Source organism: Ptychodera flava (assembly GCF_041260155.1).
Source record: "Ptychodera flava strain L36383 chromosome 23 unlocalized genomic scaffold, AS_Pfla_20210202 Scaffold_23__1_contigs__length_28996876_pilon, whole genome shotgun sequence".
Classification (NCBI taxonomy): Eukaryota; Metazoa; Hemichordata; class Enteropneusta; family Ptychoderidae; genus Ptychodera; species Ptychodera flava.
Genome location: NW_027248277.1, coordinates 19,221,872 through 19,244,099, shown reverse-complemented (window position 1 = coordinate 19,244,099; position 22,228 = coordinate 19,221,872). Strand labels below are relative to the sequence as shown.

General features: G+C 39.7%; 1 protein-coding gene across 1 annotated transcript in view; it reads right to left on the bottom strand.

Moving 5' to 3' along the window:
• The window catches only part of LOC139123809 (uncharacterized), a 38,505-nt gene extending 21,473 nt beyond the window's left edge, over positions 1 to 17,032 (bottom strand). The window contains exons 1-4 of the mRNA XM_070689960.1: positions 16,975 to 17,032; positions 14,749 to 15,411; positions 10,339 to 10,551; positions 10,004 to 10,204 (exon numbers count right to left, since the gene is read on the bottom strand). Coding sequence (XP_070546061.1) covers positions 10,004 to 10,204; positions 10,339 to 10,551; positions 14,749 to 15,411; positions 16,975 to 17,032 — 1,135 coding nt within the window. The remainder of the gene's footprint in view (positions 1 to 10,003; positions 10,205 to 10,338; positions 10,552 to 14,748; positions 15,412 to 16,974) is intronic.
• Between the last annotated feature and the right edge of the window lie 5,196 nt (positions 17,033 to 22,228).

Sequence of the window (22,228 nt, the reverse complement as noted above, 5' to 3'; positions counted from 1 at the left end):
GGATGGTAATTTTCTTCAGTGGTGCAACCCTTGCTTTTCCCATAAGGAAGGCGCAGTGAATTCTTCCGTTTTCATTTATGAGTCTAATATACGATGCGACACCGTATCCATATTCACTGGCATCAGAAAAGTGATGTATTTCACGTACCTTGACTTCGCCAAAGTCTGCTGGTTTGTAGCACCTCTGAGTTGATACGTTTTCTAGTTTTGGAAGATCTGATAGCCATCTTAGCCATTTCTTCCGATCGTCTTCTTTGATCTTTGCATCCCAGCCAATACCTCTACGACACAAGTCTTAAAGTAATATTCTTGCAGGTAGGATGAACGGAGTTGCGAGTCCAATGGGATCGTATACTGAGCTGATAATTGATAGTATGCCTCTTCTCGTTGGAGGCCGGCTTTCAATGTTGATCTGGAATCCTATGGTGTCTGACTCGACCGACCACGAAGTACCTAGGGCACGCTCTACTGGTAGGCAGTCGTATTCCAGCTTCAGGTCTTTGATTTCCTTAGCTCTTTCTTCTTTTGGTATAGTCTCCAATACTTCACGGCTGTTGCTCACCCACTTTGTTAGACGGAAACCGCCTTTCTTGCAAGCAGCAGTCAGATCATGCGTCAACTCGATTGCCTTCTTTGCATTTTCTACCGACTTGAGGCAATCATCTACGTAGAAGTCTCTCTTTATTGTTTTGACAACTTCCTTGTTGAATAGGTGGCTGTTGTCGTCGGCCATCTTGTGTAGTGCTGTGTTTGCGCAGCTCAAGGATGATACTGCACCGAACAGGTGAACCATCATTTTATAAACTCTTGGAGAGCTTTCTATGTTTCCATCTGGCCACCAATAGAAGCGTACCCTTATGGAAAATTGAGATCTACATCTAGTCCACATTAGATCTACAGTACACTTTATTTTAATTGGGCAGTAGATGAACTGCTTCATCTACTTTTGTGCATACTAATGAGGTCATAGTTCAGAGAGTAGATGAAATGTAGACAAAATGTGGATGAAAAATTAGACGAAATTTAGATCTCAGGTAGATGAAATGTAGACAAGATGTAGATCTGTTGCTTCGTCTACTTTTGTGCATATTAATCATCAGGTCATAGTTTAGAGAGTAGATAAAATGTAGATGAAAGGTAGACAAGATGTAGATGGAATAAATTACGTATAAGATAGCTTAGACAAAGAACAAGAAATTAGTGAGGCATGGAGATCTTGCAAAAGTGTTGAAAATGAAAATGTAAGTATGTTAACATGTCAATCAATTTTTAGACTTTAAAAATTGACCGATGGCCATGGTGTAGCACAGGCTAGGGCTGCAGTTCATGATGAGTATCACAATATTGCATATCACAACAGCATCCTCTGGATGTAATTTGCTGGCAACTTCACTGAGCACCATGGTATCAATGGACCTTTGCATACTATGAGATATCTCACGCTGGAAAAATCAATCATTCAATGACCGATCATGAGTGGTATTCAGGTCGAAACAGAGAGTAGAACATTGTGCATGCTTAGGCCTAATCAAATTTTTCAAAATCTTTCTCAACTGTACATACATCATTACATGATTAACAGAACAAACTGCATACAAAGCATTTCAGTACATTCAACGACGCTTTATTAAAAAATTTAGAACTGAAATATTCTACATGTTACACAATCAAAATTCATATGGTCGTGGTATTAAAACAGGCGATCAACAAACCTTGCCTACCTCACGGGCCTACCTTACAAGTTGCATTACAATTACCGCATTACCAGTACAGCTGTATACTGGCAGTGTAGAGGCAGTGCCATCGTCAAGTTATCGATGCCAACCTATGTCTCAACCCGATGTAATTCTCGATCGGAACACTTTCTATGCATATCAGAATTGATGTCACATTGTTTCCACGGTGTACAGATGACGAAAATGTGCTTGAAAAATAAGATTTATTGAAGTACGAATGGTGAGCAGCTGGCTTCTCTCCCCGATATGCATTGATATGCTGAACCGTTGAAAACATGGCGCCTTCTTATTGCGCATGCGCATAAGGTCACCTCACAGTTGACCCGGAAATCGAAGCCAGTTACAAGGTCATTTGCTCTAAAAGAGCAAGAGGTGGAGGCTGAAAGGTGGTGGGGAGATCAGTCCATGCGCGAACTCTCCATGAAAATGCAAGAAAATACGTCGCTCAGGTGAAAAAATTATTTAAAGCAGTACTGGTAATTTTTAAAGCTGACTTGTGTTATGCATGTGTACTGAAATGCCATTGCCAAAATAACACTATGTAGTCTTATCTGTTACGTGGCAATGATAACAATGTCAATACAATTATTTGTAAGTTGACTGAGAGATAGGGCCGTGGCTGCTGATTTTCACACGATTCAGAAGTGACTCAATGATACTCAGAAAGTTTTATACGAGGATAGTTTTGATTTTATTTTTTACAATTAAAAGCAGCTGGGATATCAAACAGGTTCGTTTGATTGTTTGTTGGATATGAAGCCGAGGAAATAAAGTTATCAGTTAACAAATAGCTCACTTGCATATTTATGAAGTTTTGTAATTATAGTCACATAACTCCAAGAAAAAAACTTACGAATTAGATCAGGGTCCGGCCCGTGGTTAGATGCAACTGTATTGACCCATCTGAAGAAAGTATCAATGAAAACATTGATTTTTTTATTATTTTTATTGTGATTCACTTTAAAGTCACTTTTCAAAAATTAATTACTGGATAATCTTTACATTTTTAACTTTACCACAAAATTGTAGTTTGATTCCTGTGATATTTTGCATTTGTGTTCCTCGAGTTAAACAGGAGTGCCTTAATTAGGATGAAAAAAAAATTAATTCACTTGTACAGTATATGTAAGGTAAAATGTCTTGTCTTTTACTGATGCCTTCTCGCATGGATCCTGCAGTTTGCCAATCATAGAATTTGAAGGGATTGGATTGTTGGACATAGTATACAGCAAGAAACAGTACATTAGATTAAATGTAGACAAGATAGTGATATTTGAAGTAGAAGTAGATGAGTCTTTGTTTGCCTAAGTGAATTTTGTAGATGAAACTCCCTTAGATTGGATGGTAGATCAGTGTAGATCAAGCGTAGAGGAAGTTAGTGCGAAATGTAGACATAGTCATGTCTGGTGTGGACGATATCTGTAGACAAAGCTTCATGTAGACAAACTGCTGTGGCTGTTCATCTACAAAACCCTGATGTAGATCTACATAAAGTCTACTGCAGACGGTCCGTAGATCTACTCTCATCTACTGTGGACATAGGTTTTCCGTAAGGGTAGACAGTCACTGTCCTCTTCTCTAACCTTTACCTGGTGGAACATAGCCTCTATGTCTGCCATTAAAGCGATTGGTTCCTGTCGAAATCGTAATAACACCCCTAGTAGATTATTCGTCAGATCCGGCCCTTGTAGTAATAGGTTGTTCAACGACACACCTTGGAACTTTGCTGAACAGTCAAAGACAACACGGATCTTCTCTAGTTTCTTCGGATGATATACTCCATGGTGGGGTATATACCATACCTTTCCGTCGTCTCGATCTAACTCGTTGTTAGGGACTTGTATTGCATATCCCTTCTCAATTATGTCTGCCATGAACTTCTGGTAGTCGGCATGGAACTTTGGGTTGTTTCTCAACTTTCTTTCAAGGCCTCTAAATCGTTGTAATGCATAGTGCTGATTGTCCGGTAGTCGAACTCTTTCATTTTGAATGGAAGTCCCATTTTGTAGTGTCCGTCTACTAGCTCAATGGTTTCGTTTACTTTCTGCATGAACTTCTTGTCTTCTTGGGAGTGCTCCCTTTTGTCATCTATCATGCGCTCAGGAAAATCAAGGTCAATGGAATGTCGCACTGACCTGTCTAGTTTATCCAATTCTTCCATATCCTCTACGGCCACAACTTCTGTTCTGTAGCTGGGAGGATGTTGCCCTTGTTCGTTCAATCTGACTACGTGCCAGGGGATCCATCCTACGCGTGTTCTGCATGCGTGAGGGGTCGAGTCCGGACCACGTATTGTTTCCAGAGGGGTAAATACTGCTGTTTCTCTGGTACCTATCATCAGTCCTATTTCGGCATCTATTCTTGGAAGCCTTATATCCTTCAAATGCGGCCATCTCATGAGATCTTCTTGACGGGGGATATAGTTTTCAGAGACGCCTATCTCTGGTTTAGTGTATACTGTTTTCGGCTCTACCTATGCCTCTGAACAGTCTAGGTTGTAAATTTCTATGCCCGTGACTTTTTCGCAGGTATGGCTGCCTAAGCCGTTCACTGTATTTACCTTCAGCTTTGTCTTTCTGCCTGTGGCTCCAAGTTTTCTCTGTAACGTTTCTGTGCAGAATGATATAACACTGCCTATGTCCAGAAAGGTATAAGTCTGTACCATGCTTTTTGAGCCCTTCAGCTGCACCTTGACTGGGATAATAGTCAGCAGGACCTTGCAGTTATCATCATCACCACCGGTGTCATCGTCTTGACCACCGGTCCCCATAAAGGACTGTACTTGGTCCACCTCTGCCGTGGTGCAGTGTACTGCGACACTCTCCGTCTGTACTGGTCTCTTTGAATCCTCCTCTTTATCAGTTGTCGGTCGACGATCCTGATGTAGTACTGTTGGGTGTTTTCCTTATCATTTGGAGCATTTAGCTTTCTGCTTGCATTGCCTACTCCGGTGACCAGGTTTCAGACAGCCAAAACATACACCTTGGTTTCTCAGAAAGTTACCAGTATCTTCTTGACTGGCTGCAATCAATTGTTCGCAACTGTCGAAAGAATGCTTGTTGTCTTGGCAGTGCAGGCATGGTTTCTGTTGAGCCTTGTTTGGTTTGGAGGTTGAAGTGTTGCTCTTCTTGCTCCCTTGGTTCGTCTTCTTGTCTGCGCTTGTAACGCTAGTGGCGAAAGATTGTTCCACTTTGTCTGTACCTCTCTTCTTTTTCACTGGATTGTCGAGACTAGCCATTGCTTGTCTACTGTAGTCCGGGCATGACAGTCTGCTTGCTTCGGACTTCACCAGATCAACGAGGTCTTCAAATCTTACTCTTTTCTTGGCTTTGCGTATCTTTGCTGTGCGTTTACTCCAAGAATCTTGAATAAAGTAAGGAAGCTTCTTGACGATCCGTTTCATATTTTCTGAATGTTCTAGTATTTCTAGGCCATCGACGCATCGGGTTGCTGTCTTACATCGATTTAAGAAGATGGCGAACTTGTCTAATGAGGCAACATTATCTGGCTTGATTGGAGGCCAGTCCAAAACCTTCCTCAGGTAGGCGTTGGCTATCTTGTGTGGATCACCATAGCGCTCTTCCAGCTCCTCCATGGCACCTTGATATGCTTCACTTGCATCTATACCTGCATACCCTTGAACTATTTCATGGGCTGTGCCTTCCGTGAACTGTCTCAGCAGAGTGAGTTTATCTTTATCATCTTCGGCAGTCGGTACTAGTTTGGTCTCAAACTCATCTATGAATGATCTGTACTCCATGATGTTACCGTCAAACTTCTTTATCACTGTGGACATTTTCTTTATTGCTCTGATCATGGCCCACTGTGCAGAGTCACGTGTCGTCTTACTCATGTTACTGCCACTGCTTCTGGTGGAAATTCTGGAAGCTGCTACACTGACTGCTTCTTCTAAATCATCCGCCTCACTGTCATTCTCCCTTTCTATTGTAGGAGTTTCCTTCTTATACACTCGTACTGGTGTTGTGGTCTTTCGTGGTTTTGTTCTGGACACAATGGATTCGTCCTCCAGTGGTTCAGTCTTAATATTGATGGCGATATCGTCCTCGAATTCGTCACCAAAAACTTATTCAGAGATCTAGCTCTAGCATCGGCTACGGCAATCTTTGTGTCAAGTTCATGTTGCTCCTCCTTGAGTTGAAGCTCATTCTTGTCTCATGGCCGCTCCATTTCTTGCCTCTCCCGGTGTTCTTGGAGTTGAAGCTTATACTTAGCACGCTCAATTTCTTGCTTCTTCTTGAGCTTGGCTGACCTTGCCAACAGTTCAGCCTTTTCCCTTTCATCTGCTAGTTTGGTGGCTGAGAGTGCACTGTGGCTCGTATGATGGCTGACCCCACTCAGTCTGCCAACTACAGACGGCTTCGGTGTGCCGACTTGAGAGACACTATCTTCTGGTCCTACATCCTCTTGTGGATGAATTGGTGTGGGGTTCGCAATTGGTGCTGGCTTCGCTTCCTGTTCGCTCAACCATGCAGTGGTGTCTTTAAAGAAGGTCCCAAAAACGTCTTCGACATCGGCCAGCCAACGGAGGCGTTCGTCTGGCACCTGATCCTTTGGGAGTAAACTTTCGTATTCATAGCCCGCGTCTGCAAGGCCTTGATGCAGCTCCTTCCACACTTCAAACTTCAGTTTGATTGTGAATAGGTCTGCCTTATCAGCGATGAGCTCCCGTATTTTCGTGGACTTTTGGGTTAGTGAACCCGCTCTTTTCTCTAAGAAGCTAGCTTTAGTATCTAACTCATATTTAAGTCCTTTTTCGGACAGTGTTCTGTCTCGGCCGCTACGCCTGGGTTCTTGCAATTCCTTTTCCGGTGACGAAGTTCTTGATTTCTTTTCTTCGTCTTCCATGGTTTGACTTAGGTGAATATCACAAGTCCGATGCAAAATCGTTAATGAGAAATGTAGCGCGCAAGCAAATTCCTTAAGACTCAAAATTATTTGTCTGCAACTACTATGCAATAGTCGTCTACAGCTGATATTCCGTAATGCGTTCCCTCTTAAATAAGACGAAGCAAATATCCGATCTAAGTTTCACGTGGTTTATTCGAATATAGGCATGTCTTCCAGACTGAGAACAACAAATTCTCTGAGTAGAATGTTGTACTACAAACGTTGAGAACGTTTGGGAACGATTAACTGAAAACAAATCAAAACAAAAGGATACAGGAAGTGAGAACTAAGCTACGTTCACACTATGACACAGGAAGTAAATACTCTTTTTGACCAGGAAGTAAATACACTCTATGACACAGGAAATTAGAAACAGGAAGTAACTAACAGGAAGTAATACTCCCTCTAAGATGACTCAGGGGTCAAAGGTCATAATAGGTGGGGTGGTCACGTGACCCACCTCAGTAAACGCCCTCTAACGGTGACTGAACGTTTACTTTGGTTGACAAAATCTCATTTGCATAAAAGCAGCCCTGACTTAATGAACAATTAGCTGCTTTGAAACAATCACTAACTCAAAGTTGCATAAGAATACAATCACTAAAATCTACTTTAACTAAAGGGTCTCAAAAAGTTGTACTATAAATGTAATCAGAGTCGTTGAATGTGTCCATTATAGCATTCATTGTTCGCATACTTCAATCAGTCCTTGATGGCCTTTTGTTAGGCACACGTGCTCTTAGAGTCTCACAATGGAATAAGGCTATTCAATGTTCCTTCAAGAATGTCTGCTTTAAAGTCACAAAAGAATCAACTGAATGGCTTACCGATTTTGTGTTGGGTTGTATAAGACTATCGCATCAACAGGTTCAAAGCTGTTTCATCAAAATGGTCTTTACAAGCAATCTTGGCGAGAACTATAGCCGGTCACTTTCAGAGACATGTCCACTCTCTGAAGGTCTAACTTAAAGTGACTAGAAGCACGCTTGGAATGGGTGCATGTGCGCAATGCGTAATACAAAAGGTAAACATTGAAGGACGGAAGTTGATGGTGACTCATGACTTTGAATTTGAACTATGGCCAAATAAGGGGATGTTGATTTTGACCGTAACACATTATATATTCATAAAAATATGAAAGGAATTTTAAAAACGGTTAAACTCACTTTCCTGAAGCTCAAAACACTCCCGTGTTTGCCAGCACGTCAATTCCGCTCAGCACCACACGACAACAACAACACAAACTTTGCCGAACATACTTTCGCTTAACAATTGGCGAAAATCCGAAAATTACAGAAGGATGCATGGTCGGCACTCTTCGGAAAAGAGAGGCGAGAGCAACCTGAGGCGAGGCGAACATGGATGGGTTACGTAACCGCTTCATGCCTTAAACAATACCTGTTGCCACTCTGTCCATGTTCCTCTGTGACTGTACATAGCATTGTGTACAACCAGCGTGACCGCGCGCGATCAAACCCATTTGTTCACTGTGACTGCGTGCAGTAAACTCAGCGACATAGTGTGTGTGTTCGTAGACTTACATGAGTTTATAAATACAAATACACCACTGAAGTTTGTTTCCGATCTTAATATTTTAATATTGCATGATGTTAAGTCTTACAAAGGCGTTAACAAAACGAGGGACCGCTCCCATCTCACTTCGATTGACGTTGAGAAGACCTATGTTTACAAAAAATTGTATATCAACAAAAAATCGCGCAGGCGCAGCGCGACAACCACTGCGCTCTAAATTATGTACCCAATAATGCTTGTCAGATATCACTGTCCCCGGCATCACAAAATGTCTGCAAGGAGTCTCGAGTTCCCTGTTAAATCTGTCCCATCAGCAATACTTATATTACAGGTGAACCTGTTTAGCCTTTCCAGTTATATTTATGCTAGAATAATTTATTTTGGTCACAGTTTGTCTATTGTTGGTTTGATGATTTTAGATTGAAAAGTTTAAAATATTTTCGATTGCATATAATCACAACTTATAAATTATCTTCTTTACGTTTTCCTTCACTAAATAGATTGATGTTTGATCGGTTGTAGAAGTCGTAAAGGGTAGAAAGACGCTGGACTACATCAAGACAATAATGCGAAAGTAAAGTGAAGTATACCGCTCACTGATGAAACATGATCACTAATTAACCTCCGGGTCCGTAACCCAAGAAGATTGTTGGAGTGGAAAAAAAGTGCAGACTTTAGATTTTGATACCTGGATTGATGCTAGTTTGGTTTGAACTGTAAGTTGAAGTATTTCTGTAAAAGTAATTGTCTGCTTGAATCAAAATGCAGAATGTCAGCTGTAGCATTCTGTGATAATAGAAGGAGTTATAAGGCCCATGAAATTATAGCAATGAGGATGAAGTTTGGCAAAATCACCAATGAGGGCGCTATTTCACTGACTTACAATTTCCCTGGATTTTCCAAACGAAAAATTCATCATTTGTTAAGCTGACATGACCCAAACACTTGTCGATAGGATTTTTGCCACTGAATGCTTTAAAATGGGAAAATCGAGTCCAACGCTACTGATGTGGCCCATGGGAAATTAATTAGTGGTGTTTTGCCAAATTGGTGTCCCGGAGAATACCCTTTAGTTGGACATGTTTCAATACATATAATATCCTATTCGGAAAAATTACCTTTTGGATTTTCTGTCTCTCGGTCAACCACAACCGACATCAATCTTGATAAACTGGGGAGTGGGGTGGGGGGGGGGGGGGGCAAATCCCCTATGGCGGCCATATGGAAGAAGTCAGGAATAAGGCTATGGCATAGCTAATTGTCAATTTTTTCCCCAATTCCACTTAATTTGTAAAACCAGTACTTTCAAGTTTTAGATATGCAATTTATTGTTTTTATATCACAAATTCGTGCAAATAAATCACTAGCGTTTTTCTGCAGACGAAGTTTGTTTATTAAAATTTCTGTAGAAACGTTGATGAAAATAGGCCGTACCCCTGAAACCATAATTCCATTTTAGAAGGGATTGATATTTTTGTAAAAATTATGGTAAGTACTGTATCAAGTAATTGCAAAAGTAGTCTGATGATGGCCGTAGCATTCTGTGGTTGTAGGAGTTATAAGGCCCATTGGAGTCACAGCAATGAGGATGAATTTGAGCAAAAATACAACTGAGGGCGATATTTTCATAACCAACTCAAAATCTCCGTAGACTTGCCAACACAAAAAATTCATCAGTCGTTAAACTGATGTTCAAACTGACCTGTTAAGAGGATTCGTACCGCTGAATGTTTAAAAATAGAAAAAAATTAGTTCAGCGCTACTGTGGTAGTCTAAGAAAAAATTAATTAGTGGTCTTGTGCCTGGAAATCGCCCCGTAAACTTACCAGCGCACACTAAAATATCACACAATGGAATTAACTTTTGATTTTGCACTCGAACCACCACATGTCGCCCGAACCTATCGTCACCGTTGTCATCAACGCATGAAAAGACCAGGTATGTATACTCTTCGATAGATACAAACGAGATTTCTCCACAAGAACGCTTTGATCCTTGATGAAGTAAACTGACATCCATGTCAAAATCTATGAAGGCAACAAAATAAAAAGTGGTTAGATATTGATAGACATGAAGTAAAGTATAGTAAATACAATTCTGTGAGTCTTTAGTTGGAAAATCAGTAGTGAGAACGCCTAACTACTTTTTAATATTACAATACCTGTAGGTTCATCCATGTCTGTTTTCAGAATAACTGTTAAGTTTCGTATGGCATAGATGGCGCCAAGATCAATTTGCACCGTCCAGGATTGGTTTGAAATTGAAATACAAGTCCTGCGATCTCCATCCACCAGTACATCAGGAGGTGAGTTGCCTTCCTCAACATGTCCGTGCACTCTGACATTTTTCTTGTATAGTGCTGCATTCTTGAAATCTGAAAACGTATGTCACATGGTTTTAAAAATGTGTACTTAAATTTTGCAACAAACCTTACTATATTGTAAAGCATAGCGTGGAGGCTATTACATACTATGTTTTAATGGTCAACATTGGAAAATTGTCGTGGGTACATGTACTTCAGAAAACTTCCAAATACTACAGGGAATTCGCCAGGGTAGTATACTCTCTACGGCATTATTCCTTATTTACATCAATGATTTATTTACTGAGCTTGAGTCCAGTAAAGTCGGTTGTTTTATCGGTTCATCATTTGTAGGCGCACCTGCACTTGCTGATGATATTTCAATTTCGACACATACTCGTTCTTGTTGCCAAAAACATGTTAACATTGTTCGTAATTTTTGTTCCCTTTGGAGACTGAAACTTTAAAAACGTAAGAGCCGTCTTATTAGTTTCGGAGAAAAGAAAACTGAACACAAAAGTAGACCTATGCATTGTGCTGTATTTCTAAATAAAGAGGCAATACAAGAAAATGACTTGATTAACACTGTTGGCATGCAATTCAATAGTACTTTGTCATCTGTAAGTGTGACAGTTTCTGCATGTAAAAAGCCAGATCCATTATTAATTCTCTGTGTAACACTGGTGTTGGACCAAATGGGATTAATCCTATCATTGGTGCAGAGGTTTGGGAAAAAATGTGTAGGCCTGCAGCTTTCCACACATACGAACTTTGGACAGTCTCTGATACTGAAATGTTAATGTTAGAACGGTGCCAGCGATATGCTGCAAAAATAATACAAGGGTTACCGACATGAACTTCATCGGACATTGCTATAAGTACGATTGGCTTATACTCAATGGAAGCACACTTAGATTTATGTACATTAAGATTTTTTGGAACATTGTGTCGCCTTAGCAACTCTGCTTTGCGCAAAAAGGTCTTAACACATCGTCTCTTTGAATTCAAACTATCAGTCATTGAAAGTCAAAGAGGCTTTATTCCTGATGTGTTACGTATTTTAGCAAAATATGACCTGTTATGTTTTCTGGAAGAATTCTATTTGTCAGGATTCTTTCCTAACAAAGCAACTTGGAAATTAATAGTTATAGACACTGTGTATGAAAGAGAAAATGTCTTGCGGAAGGACAGACTTGAAAGTAAAAGGGACTTTGATTTCTTTCATACTGTTGCATCCAAAAATTGAACCACTTTTCTTAGTGCGCTTTGCAAAATTGTTTCCTTTCTTCAAAGATACTGCGATGTATATTTTACAGATGCTTGCAAATCTGGAAATAATACATTGTCCAAAATGTGAGGAAGACACGAATAATTTGCTTATCCATTCTGCTGTAGCCTGCACGGAAACAGAACAACAGAGGATTGATCTTTGGTCTAAGTTGATTAACCACACAAGTGTGCACTTTACAGTTTTCCTTAATGACCTCAGTGATGAATATTTTGTTTCAGCAATGCTTGGAAACGAATATGTCATTAACAATTTCAGCTCTGAGGATAGTACGTTTCTCATAAAAACTTCCCTGGAATTTTTCAGACAATATTTTTGCGTTAATTAGTTTCATTTTTCTCTCTGATGTTACTGTTATGAAAATGTAAATATGTATGTTGCTGTGACTCTTCTTTGCAAAGGAGAAAATAAAGAAAAAAACAACAACAACAACAACAACAACTCAAAAACGCAAATAACATGCATATCTATGCATCATGGATGTAGGTTGTAAACATGTTGCAATCAACTGGCACCATCACAATTGAACCATGCATTGGTCTGTAGTGGAAAACATGGAAAGCCTTTTGAAGCAATAATTGACGCTAGTTTCTAATTCACATAACGTGTCTAATTTATATCTTTCCATTTTCGAAACAAACGTCTCGGCGAGTTGGAACTGCTCACATCTATCCCACATAAAATACGTGTCACAATTCTGTAATGGAACTCTCTTTATTATTCACAGATCATGACTGAATGCAGATAAACGTTTATGGAATCTGTTTGTGTACGTCCTTGTCCTTAGTCTGTCAAATACTTTGCAGAAAGTGGCAAATTAACAGCTAACCTTAAGTGCAAAATTACAAATATTAAAACAATACGGCGTGTCCTTCTTCAAGATCTGAACATACCACTAACTTTCTATTTTGATATACTATGGTGCAAAAATGTTATAGGTAGGTTGTCAAATGGAACACTGCAACGGCTGAATGCTGTACTATGGTCTTCGAATTCTATTATGACAAATTGACATAACGAGATACTGTAATACACGATTACAGTTTCTCAATTCCGAGGAGGATGGGTTAAATGAATTGAGGATTTGAGCGTCATTTCTATAAACCAGTCCTTTGTAAGTTTAATATTTTGCTAATTAAGCATGGACGAAGGCCCCATTTGCAGTTGCTAGTTCGCAGAACTGAAAAACCTAATGAGAATTGTATTCAACAGGAACTTTCCCAATAAAAGCTGGATTATCGTAAATATATGCAAATGTAAAAATGCTACGCTACTGATCGGACGTGCCATTTTTGGTCACAGAATCCAATAATTTTTGCCATATTTCAGGCGTTCATCGTCATTGAATGATGTCTGTGAATATATTCGACTAAACTTGAGTCGAAAATAAAGTGAAAAAATGTTCTGTATTTTGCCGGAGATCGTTTTTGTTTCAAAAAATGGTCACTGTACGACCATTTGACCCCTTTTTCATGGCCAACCCCAAGAACACTCATTTTTTTTCGTGCCCCCCCCCCATTTTCTCTTCCGGCCCCCCTGCCGTTAATTGTGCTCGGTCCCTTAATATAGGTGAAACCCTTCCTGTGATGAAATACCAATTGCAATTAGACACTTTTACGTGACGGTGTAACATGTTGGTGTACGCTCTTCACCGATCCTTGTGACGAGCAAGCAATCACAGAGCCCGAAAAGGATGTTAACAGTGAAAGCTTGATACTGGTCATCAGTTCATCACAGCTGCTAAGCTAAGCCGACACAAAAATCAAACCACCCAGGGAAAAATACCAAAAGGCAACTGAGACCAGCAACTGAAGAGTCGTATATTAAGCGACGGACGCGACCAATTTGATGCAAGAAAGAGTACTTCTATTTGTTAGGTACATATGGCCATGTCTTTATCCAAGTGTGCGCCCTCCCACAACATGAAAGCGTAAGGTTATCATCCTCGACACATACTTTGAATAGTTTCAACCGAGATACCTTACATCGCATTTTTCTCAGGTGCCTGGCAGGTTTAAATATCCAAACTTACGGTGGAAATTTTGACACCCCGCTTTCAACATGGCCTGCTCTTAATCTTCGAAGATGGACACTTCGTCAAACGCCTTAAATTTGAGCCATATATTTACTGGACAAGTTATCATCTGCCTCCGAATAACATGTTAACTCTTTGAATGCTATGCAAAATAACTGTCGTTGAAGTTCAAAGCGTGATTGATAATATTATAGAATATTACAGATTTTGGTGCCTAAGTGTATTTTTCACACCTATTGATAATGGTGATTTCTGCAGTGGCATTATCGTGAACGAATAAAATTCATTCATGAAAAGAATATATGTATACGCTTGAATGCAAAGTTCTTTTACTGTTAATCAGTCTGCACCAACTTCGTGTTGGTAAGCCAGGCTTTGCCCTGCCCCAGTCTGAACTATAGTCATTTCAACGTCGTTTAATTGTGAACATAGGTAATGTTAACAGAATCATATGACGTTGCTCTGCAATTTTCATGATTTGGTAGTCATTTTAATGAGTGATACGGTGTCTTCGTAGCATTTCTGAAATGAAGAGATTGAAAAAAACTGTAGAATATCTTAGATGACGAGTTTCATGCAGAGACAATTCTGTCTTGCTGTTGTTGTTGTTTTTGATATTATAAAATTAAACAGTTTGAAGAAACGGGAGTCATAAACAAAGTCATAACATAAGTTTCTGATATAATGTTAATGTTACAGTGATACATATATATATATATATATATATATATATATATATATATATATATATATATATATATATCTATCTATCTATCTATCTATCTATCTATCTATCTATCTATCTATCTATCTATCTATATATATATATATATATATATATATATATATATATATAATATATATATATATATATATATAATAATATATAATATATATCATAACAGACGTTAGACTCTGGAAAGCAATAAAGATATATATTACTTACACTTATGATCGAAATGCAAGTGTTCCTGTTCTGACACATGGAATAATTGAAACGTCGACCATTGCCAGGATACAATGACGTCACGATCACCAATGCCACACGTACTCATCATCAATAGCTGTATTTCTTGCTGACTGATGAATCGATTCCACAGATTAAATTCAGTCATGTCTCCCTGAAAGGCTTGTTTTACGTTAAATTTGCCCTCAACCTCGTCTTGATCTTGTCCCAGTATCAGAACACCACCACCTTCAATTTTCATGGGATTATCTCCCTTAGTTGTATCTTCTTCATTGTTAATCTTATGTCCGTTACTGTACAGCCAATACTCTCCCGATAAACCGAGTGTCCAGGTGAAACACCAGAATGTCCACAACAGGGAGCTGGGTATTTGTCTAGACCTATTTTTCCAGTTTTTTATCGTTAAAAGCACGTTGTACGCACCATTTCCTTCGTATACATATTCCACGCAAAGCATGTTGCTAGACTCATCAGTTGCATATGATAAAAAAGTGTAGATATGGCCGTCAATAGGTTCCGGTATTCTCACCCAAAGACACATAGACGTCTGTTCCATTTCTGGCAGTGTTCCAATCACTTTTACATATGATGAGATGGATATTTCGGGGAAGTTCACTCTTCCGGACAGTCCATGTTCTAATCCTGTAATGATGACAAAGGGAATTAACTCTTTGTATATCGCGAATACCCTTTTTCCAGTCTGAATTCTTTTCTTTTGTTATATGGGCAGACTTACACAGCAAAATCATCAACTTTTACGTGTTTCGAAGCAAAATATACATGTAAAAACCATGTGAAAAGGCATCGGCATCATTTTACAAGTGGTATAGCCACAAACTGATGACGTCAAGGATGTGCATACTTATGGGAATGGGGTCAAAGGTTACGTTCTAAAAGGGGCGATAAATTATTTTGGAGGTAAGAGTTAAGAATGGGGGCTTGGAAACTTAGGGGGAAATGATTCAAAAGAAGGGTTCCAATTTTTTAACATCTTCACTCCTTTCCCTCATTTTGTAGTATCATATTGCTCTATCCATGTCTTCTTCAGCCAGCCGGATACCTATGTGGAAGCAACGGTTGATTAATGACAAGGGAGAGAGAAACGTTATTTTTTAGTTACGTTTTTTTTACACAACCACAATTACCGCTGCCGGGGGTCGAACCAAGAACCTCCAGTATGTGAAGCACTACCTATAACCTGTACTGCGAGAAAGGGATGCAATGTTTCATATTAACGTTAGGATGATAATGTTAAGCAGGAACTGATTAATTTATGACGTTAATATAATATGCAACCATTTATTCCACTGACACATAAATAGAGGTACAAATGGGCGACTACTACAAAAAAAAACCTGTCGCACAAAACAAAATTACAATAGTTAAGTGACAGACAAAAATAAATTTCTTTATCATGACACAGCAAAACAATAGACGTAGCGTTATGTCTGTGGTCAATGCATGGCTTCAATAAATCCGACGAGAACTGTTTTTATACATATAACAGAGTCCTGAAAGTGTCCATATTCGACTATGAGCTTACGAATGATTTACAATGGGCATATATCGATCTACAGAAACTCACCCCACCACTTGTAGCTTTAACGGAGAGGAGACGGCCTCCAAAGTCACCGTCTTCTACCTTAGAAAACTGCCATAACTGAACAGCACGGTGTGCGTGAGACACTGAATTGACGTTCAACATTGCAATAATTTGGGTGTTCTGTTATAGTAAGTAACAGGTGTAAATAGACCAATAACGCAGCACTGTGTTTTGAAAACGATTTGAATTGTTTCATTGCAAATGCAAATATACATTAGGAGTTGTGATCTATAAATTTACAGTCACACAAATAATATGTTCAAACAGGTAAGTAAGCAATGAAAACGCTGATATCAGTGGGAAACGAAAATACAAATATCCAAATTTATTGTCGATCGTCACACTCTTCCCTGCTCCATGTGTGTCGTCTCGAACACACTAGTCTAGACACCTCAGTACTTTTTTTTACAAATTCATCATTGACATTTATTTTGTTGATTGTAACCATCCCTCCAGAAGAATTCGTCCAAGGTTATCGTCCAATGCAGACACAGCATTACTAAACTCATCAAATTGATTGGCAACCGTTGCTGGGATAGGTTCTCCAGCGACTGCACATTGAAGGACTGACCGTGGAAGTCTATGAGGGTTCGGGTTCTTACCAAAGTTTGACCTTGTTGAGCATCGAGGTGGCGGTCTTTCCTCTGTTACAGTTTCCATAAAAGTCTCATTGCTTCGATCTTGAGAAACTGTATCAGTTATATTTCTGCTGGGCTTCCCTGCTCTGCATGGACTCCGTCTCTGCTGGTTTTCATCACAGGCACTTCAGGACGTACAACCAAGCATCTGTCCGCCATGATGACTGGCAGGTGGTAGTTGAAAGACATACGATTGGATATCTCCGTCACTACTTGAGTCAGATTCTGGTTCAGATTCACCTTCAGATTGCCTTTCTCCCGGTTCTGGCATTTTTACCATAGACTCACCAACAACCTGTCCTTTGTCAAGCAGTGTTCATTCCTATGTACAGTTTTAGATTTTCCGATTCCATCAACTGGCACAACAGTGTACACATTTCCATTTGGGTCAGGTCGAGACACCACTTTGTAGGGTAGTGGATTCCAAAAATCCTGGATTTTATTTCTCCCTTTGATATTGCGATTTCAAAGAAACACTCTCCCACAAATTTGAATAGATGCTTCCTTGGCAAATCGGTTACGCCTTTCTTGCCATACATCTGCACGTTGCTTCATGTTGGTGGTAGCTTTTGCATAGGTATCACTCAGCCTTTCCCTGTGACTTTTGATCCAGTCATCTATTCCATCTTCGTTAGACGAGGAAGCATCACCTCTCAGTATGAAGTCAATTGGCAATATTGGATCTTGTCAGAACAGAATAAAGTGGGAAGTTAATCCAGTTGATGCATGAGGAGTGGCATTGCACGCGGCATTGTACATATACACCAGTTCAGATAAATATTGGCCATTGTCTCTTCTTGCCATTCCCAAGAGTACGTAAAAGATCATGCATTGTACGATTAAACCATTCACATTGGGCATTTCTTTTGAGATGATAAGGAGTTGTGCACGATTTTTCAATGCCGTACATTTTACAGAGTTCCTGTATTATATTGCTCTCAAAGTTGCATCCCTGGTCACTGTGCAATCTGCGAGGAAGTCCAAATCGCACAAACCACTCTTTTACCAATATTTTGGCAACAGTACGAGCCCATTGGTCCTTGGTTGGAGTGGCCTGTGTAAATTTGCTAAATACATCTGTCATGACGAGGACATTCTCTCTGCCATCTGTTGATTGCTCCAATACTGTAAAGTCCATTGCCACAATGTCAAATGGCTGAGATGCACATAGTGTACCCATTAGGGGTTTTAGCTTTGGATAATGCTGTTTGGCAAGCATACACCTTTCACATTTCTTGCACCAGTTATTAACTCTTTCACCATAGTTGGCCAGTAGCATCTGTTTTTTACAAGAGATAGGGTGCGTTCAATCGCTGGTGTCCTGTATTATCATGTAGTGGTCTCAACACCAACTTCTTCAGAACTTCTGGTAGCAATAGCTGGTTTACTTTTTTCCCATTCTTGTATATCACCTGTATAGGACATCATCTATCATCTGTAGTTTAGACCAGCTTCGCAGCAACTTTCTTGTATTTTTTCCTTGTTTTAAGAGCTCACGAAGATTGGGCGCATGACCAGATTTCCAGTATTTCGATACCTGCCCTATGACTGGGTCTTCATGCTGCAGTTTAGACATGTTTGAGTTTGCAATAATCGGAAGGGAAGTAACTGTTTCCAGTTCGATTGCGTTGCTGTCAGTACCCTGGACGAATACAGTCGCCTCTAGACTGGTTTTAAGCTCAACGGGCAATCCTGAAGTACATACTACCCCAATCAGCTCAGCTTCTACATCAACAAGCTTTACAGTATCATAGTCAGGACATGGGTGTCTGCTTAGAGCATCTGCATTCTTGTTTTGTTGACCTGCTCTATACTTGATCGTAAAATTGAACTGGGATAGCTGTGAAACCCACATCATCTCAGTAGCACCCAACTTGGACGTCTGCAGATAGCTGAGGGGATTATTATCTGTGTAAACTGTAAATGGTGCACAAAGCAAATAATCTTTGAATTTCTCAGTGACTATCCATTTAAGTGCCAATAACTCCAGTTTTGCAGAACTGTAGTTGTCCATATTCCGCTCACTGGGTTTGAGACTTCTACTTGCGTAAGCGATTACAACTGTTCCCTGGGCTTGCTCTTGAGATAACACTGCACCAAGACCTTTGTGGCTGGCATCTGTTTCAATGGATTATCAGACCAAGTACAAGTCCATACGGATCACAAGCTGTTCTTGTAAGAAAAAAAGACGGGTCACGGGTCAAGTATAGAGCAGGTCAACACAATAAGAATGCAGATGCTCTAAGCAGACACCCATGTCCTGGCTATGATACTGTAAAGCTTGTTGATGTAGAAGCTGCGCTGATTGGGGTAGTATGTACTTCAGGATTGCCCGTTGAGCTTAAAACCAGTCTAGAGGCGACTGTATTCGTCCAGGGTACTGACAGCAATGCAATCGAACTGGAAACAGTAACTTCCCTTCCGACTATTGCAAACTCAAACATGTCTAAACTGCAGCATGAAGACCCAGTCATAGGGCAGGTATCGAAATACTGGAAATCTGGTCATGCGCCCAATCTTCGTGAGCTCTTAAAACAAGGAAAAAATACAAGAAAGTTGCTGCGAAGCTGGTCTAAACTACAGATGATAGATGATGTCCTATACAGGGTGATATACAAGAATGGGAAAAAGTAAATCAACTATTGCTACCAGAAGTTCTGAAGAAGTTGGTGTTGAGACCACTACATGATAATACAGGACACCAGCGAATTGAACGCACCCTATCTCTTGTAAAAAACAGATGCTACTGGCCAACTATGGTGAAAGATGTTAATAACTGGTGCAAGAAATGTGAAAGGTGTATGCTTGCCAAACAGCATTATCCAAAGCTAAAACCCCTAATGGGTACACTATGTGCATCTCAGCCATTTGACATTGTGGCAATGGACTTTACAGTATTGGAGCAATCAACAGATGCAGAGAGAATGTCCTCGTCATGACAGATGTATTTAGCAAATTTACACAGGCCACTCCAACCAAGGACCAATGGGCTCGTACTGTTGCCAAAATATTGGTAAAAGAGTGGTTGGTGCGATTTGGACTTCCTCGCAGATTGCACAGTGACCAGGGACGCAACTTTGAGAGCGACATAATACAGGAACTCTGTAAAATGTATGGCATTGAAAAATCATGCACAACTCCTTATCATCTCAAAAAATGCCCAATGTGAATGGTTTAATCGTACAATGCATGGTCTTTTACGTACTCTTGGGAATGACAAGAAGAGAAAATGGCCAGAATATTTATCTGAACTGGTGTACATGTACAATGCCGCGTACAATGCCACTCCTCATGCATCAACTGGATTATCTTCCCACTTTATTCTGTTCTGACAAGATCCAATATTGCCAATTGACTTCATACTGAGAGGTACGGCAAGAACGGCGTATCCGATTTGCCAAGAAAGCATCTATTCAAATTGGTGGGAGAGTGTTTTCTTTGAAATTGCAATATCAAAGGGAGAAATAAAATCCAGGATTTTTGGAATCCACTACCCTACAAAGTGGTGTCTCGACCTGACCCAAATGGAAATGTGTACACTGTTGTGCCAGTTGATGGAATCGGAAAATCTAAAACTGTACATAGGAATGAACTGCTTGACAAAGGACAGGTTGTGGGTGAGTCTATGGTTAAAATGCCAGAACCGGGAGAAAGGCAATCTGAAGTTGAATCTGAACCAGAATCTGACTCAAGTAGTGACGGAGATATCCAATCATGTCTTTCAACTACCACCTGGCAGTCGTCATGGTGATAGATGCTTTGTTGTACATCCCAAAGTGCGTGTTGATAAAACCAGCAGAGACGGAGTCCATACAGAGCAGGGAAGCCCAGCCGAAATGTAACTGATACTGTATCTTAAGATCAAAGAAATGAGACTTTCATGAAAACTGTAACAGAGGAAAGACCGCCACCTCGATGCTCAACAAGGTCAAATTTTGGCAAGAACTCGAACCCCAATAGACTTCCATGGTCAGTCCTTCAATGTGCAGTCTCTGGAGAACCTCTCCCAGCAACAGTTGCCAATCAATTTGACGACTTTAGTAATGCTGTGTCTGCATTGGACGATAAGCTTGGACGAATTCTGCTGGAGGGAGGGTTACAATCAACAAAATAAATGTAAATGATGAATTTGGAAAAAAAATACTGAGGTGTCTTGACTAGTGTGTTCGAGACGACACACATAGAGCATGGAAGAGTGTGACGATTGAAAATAAATTTGGATATTTGTATTTTCGTTTCTCATTGATATCAGCATTTTCATTGCTTTCTTACCTGTTTGAACATATTATTTGTGTGACTGTAAATTTATAGATCACAACTCCTAATGTATATTTGCATTTGCAATGAAACAATTCAAATCGTTTTCAAAACACAGTGCTGCGTTATTGGTCTATTTACACCTGTTACTTACCATAAAAGAACACCTAAATTATTGCCACGTTGAATGTCAATTCAGTATCTCACGCACACCATGTTGTTCAGTTGTGGCAGTTTTCTAAGGTAGAAGACGGTGACTTTGGAGGCCTTCTCCTCTCCGTTAAAGCTACAAGTGGTGGGGTGAGTTTCTGTAGACCGATATATGCTTTCATTGTAAATCATTCGTAAGCTCATAGTCGAATATGGACAATTCCAGGACTGTGATATATGTATAAAAACCATTCTCGTCGGATTTATTGAAGCCATGCATTGACCACAGACAAGACGCTACGTCTATTGTTTTGCTGTGTACGTGATAAAGAAATTTATTTTTGTCTGTCACTTAACTATTGTAATTTTGTTTTGTGCGACAGGGGTTTTTTGTAGTAGTCGCCATTTTGTACCTCTATTTATGTGTCAGTGGAATAAATGGTTGCATATTGGAATTATTGTGAGAAGTCTTTCCTTGGAGAGACGTGTTAAATTCAAGCTACCCGCATTGGAACGAACAATTGGTCACATAATGTTCACTTGTAATGATTTGAAAGTCTTTTACGCATTTTCCTTCTTTTATTGAATTTATGCCTCTGCATTGATTGTTTTATTGCCTGTCTTTATTTTTTTCTCTGCATTGTCGTGTTTGTTGTGCAGATTTGTTATTGTTTGAATATTTTTCATATTATTTGTTATATTTGCACAGTTAAAGTATAAAATCGTCACTTGTTTAGGATGTTTTATATATTGAAAACGTTTGGTTTGACATTTATTATTGAATTTGTCATTTCCTGCCTTTTTTTACAAT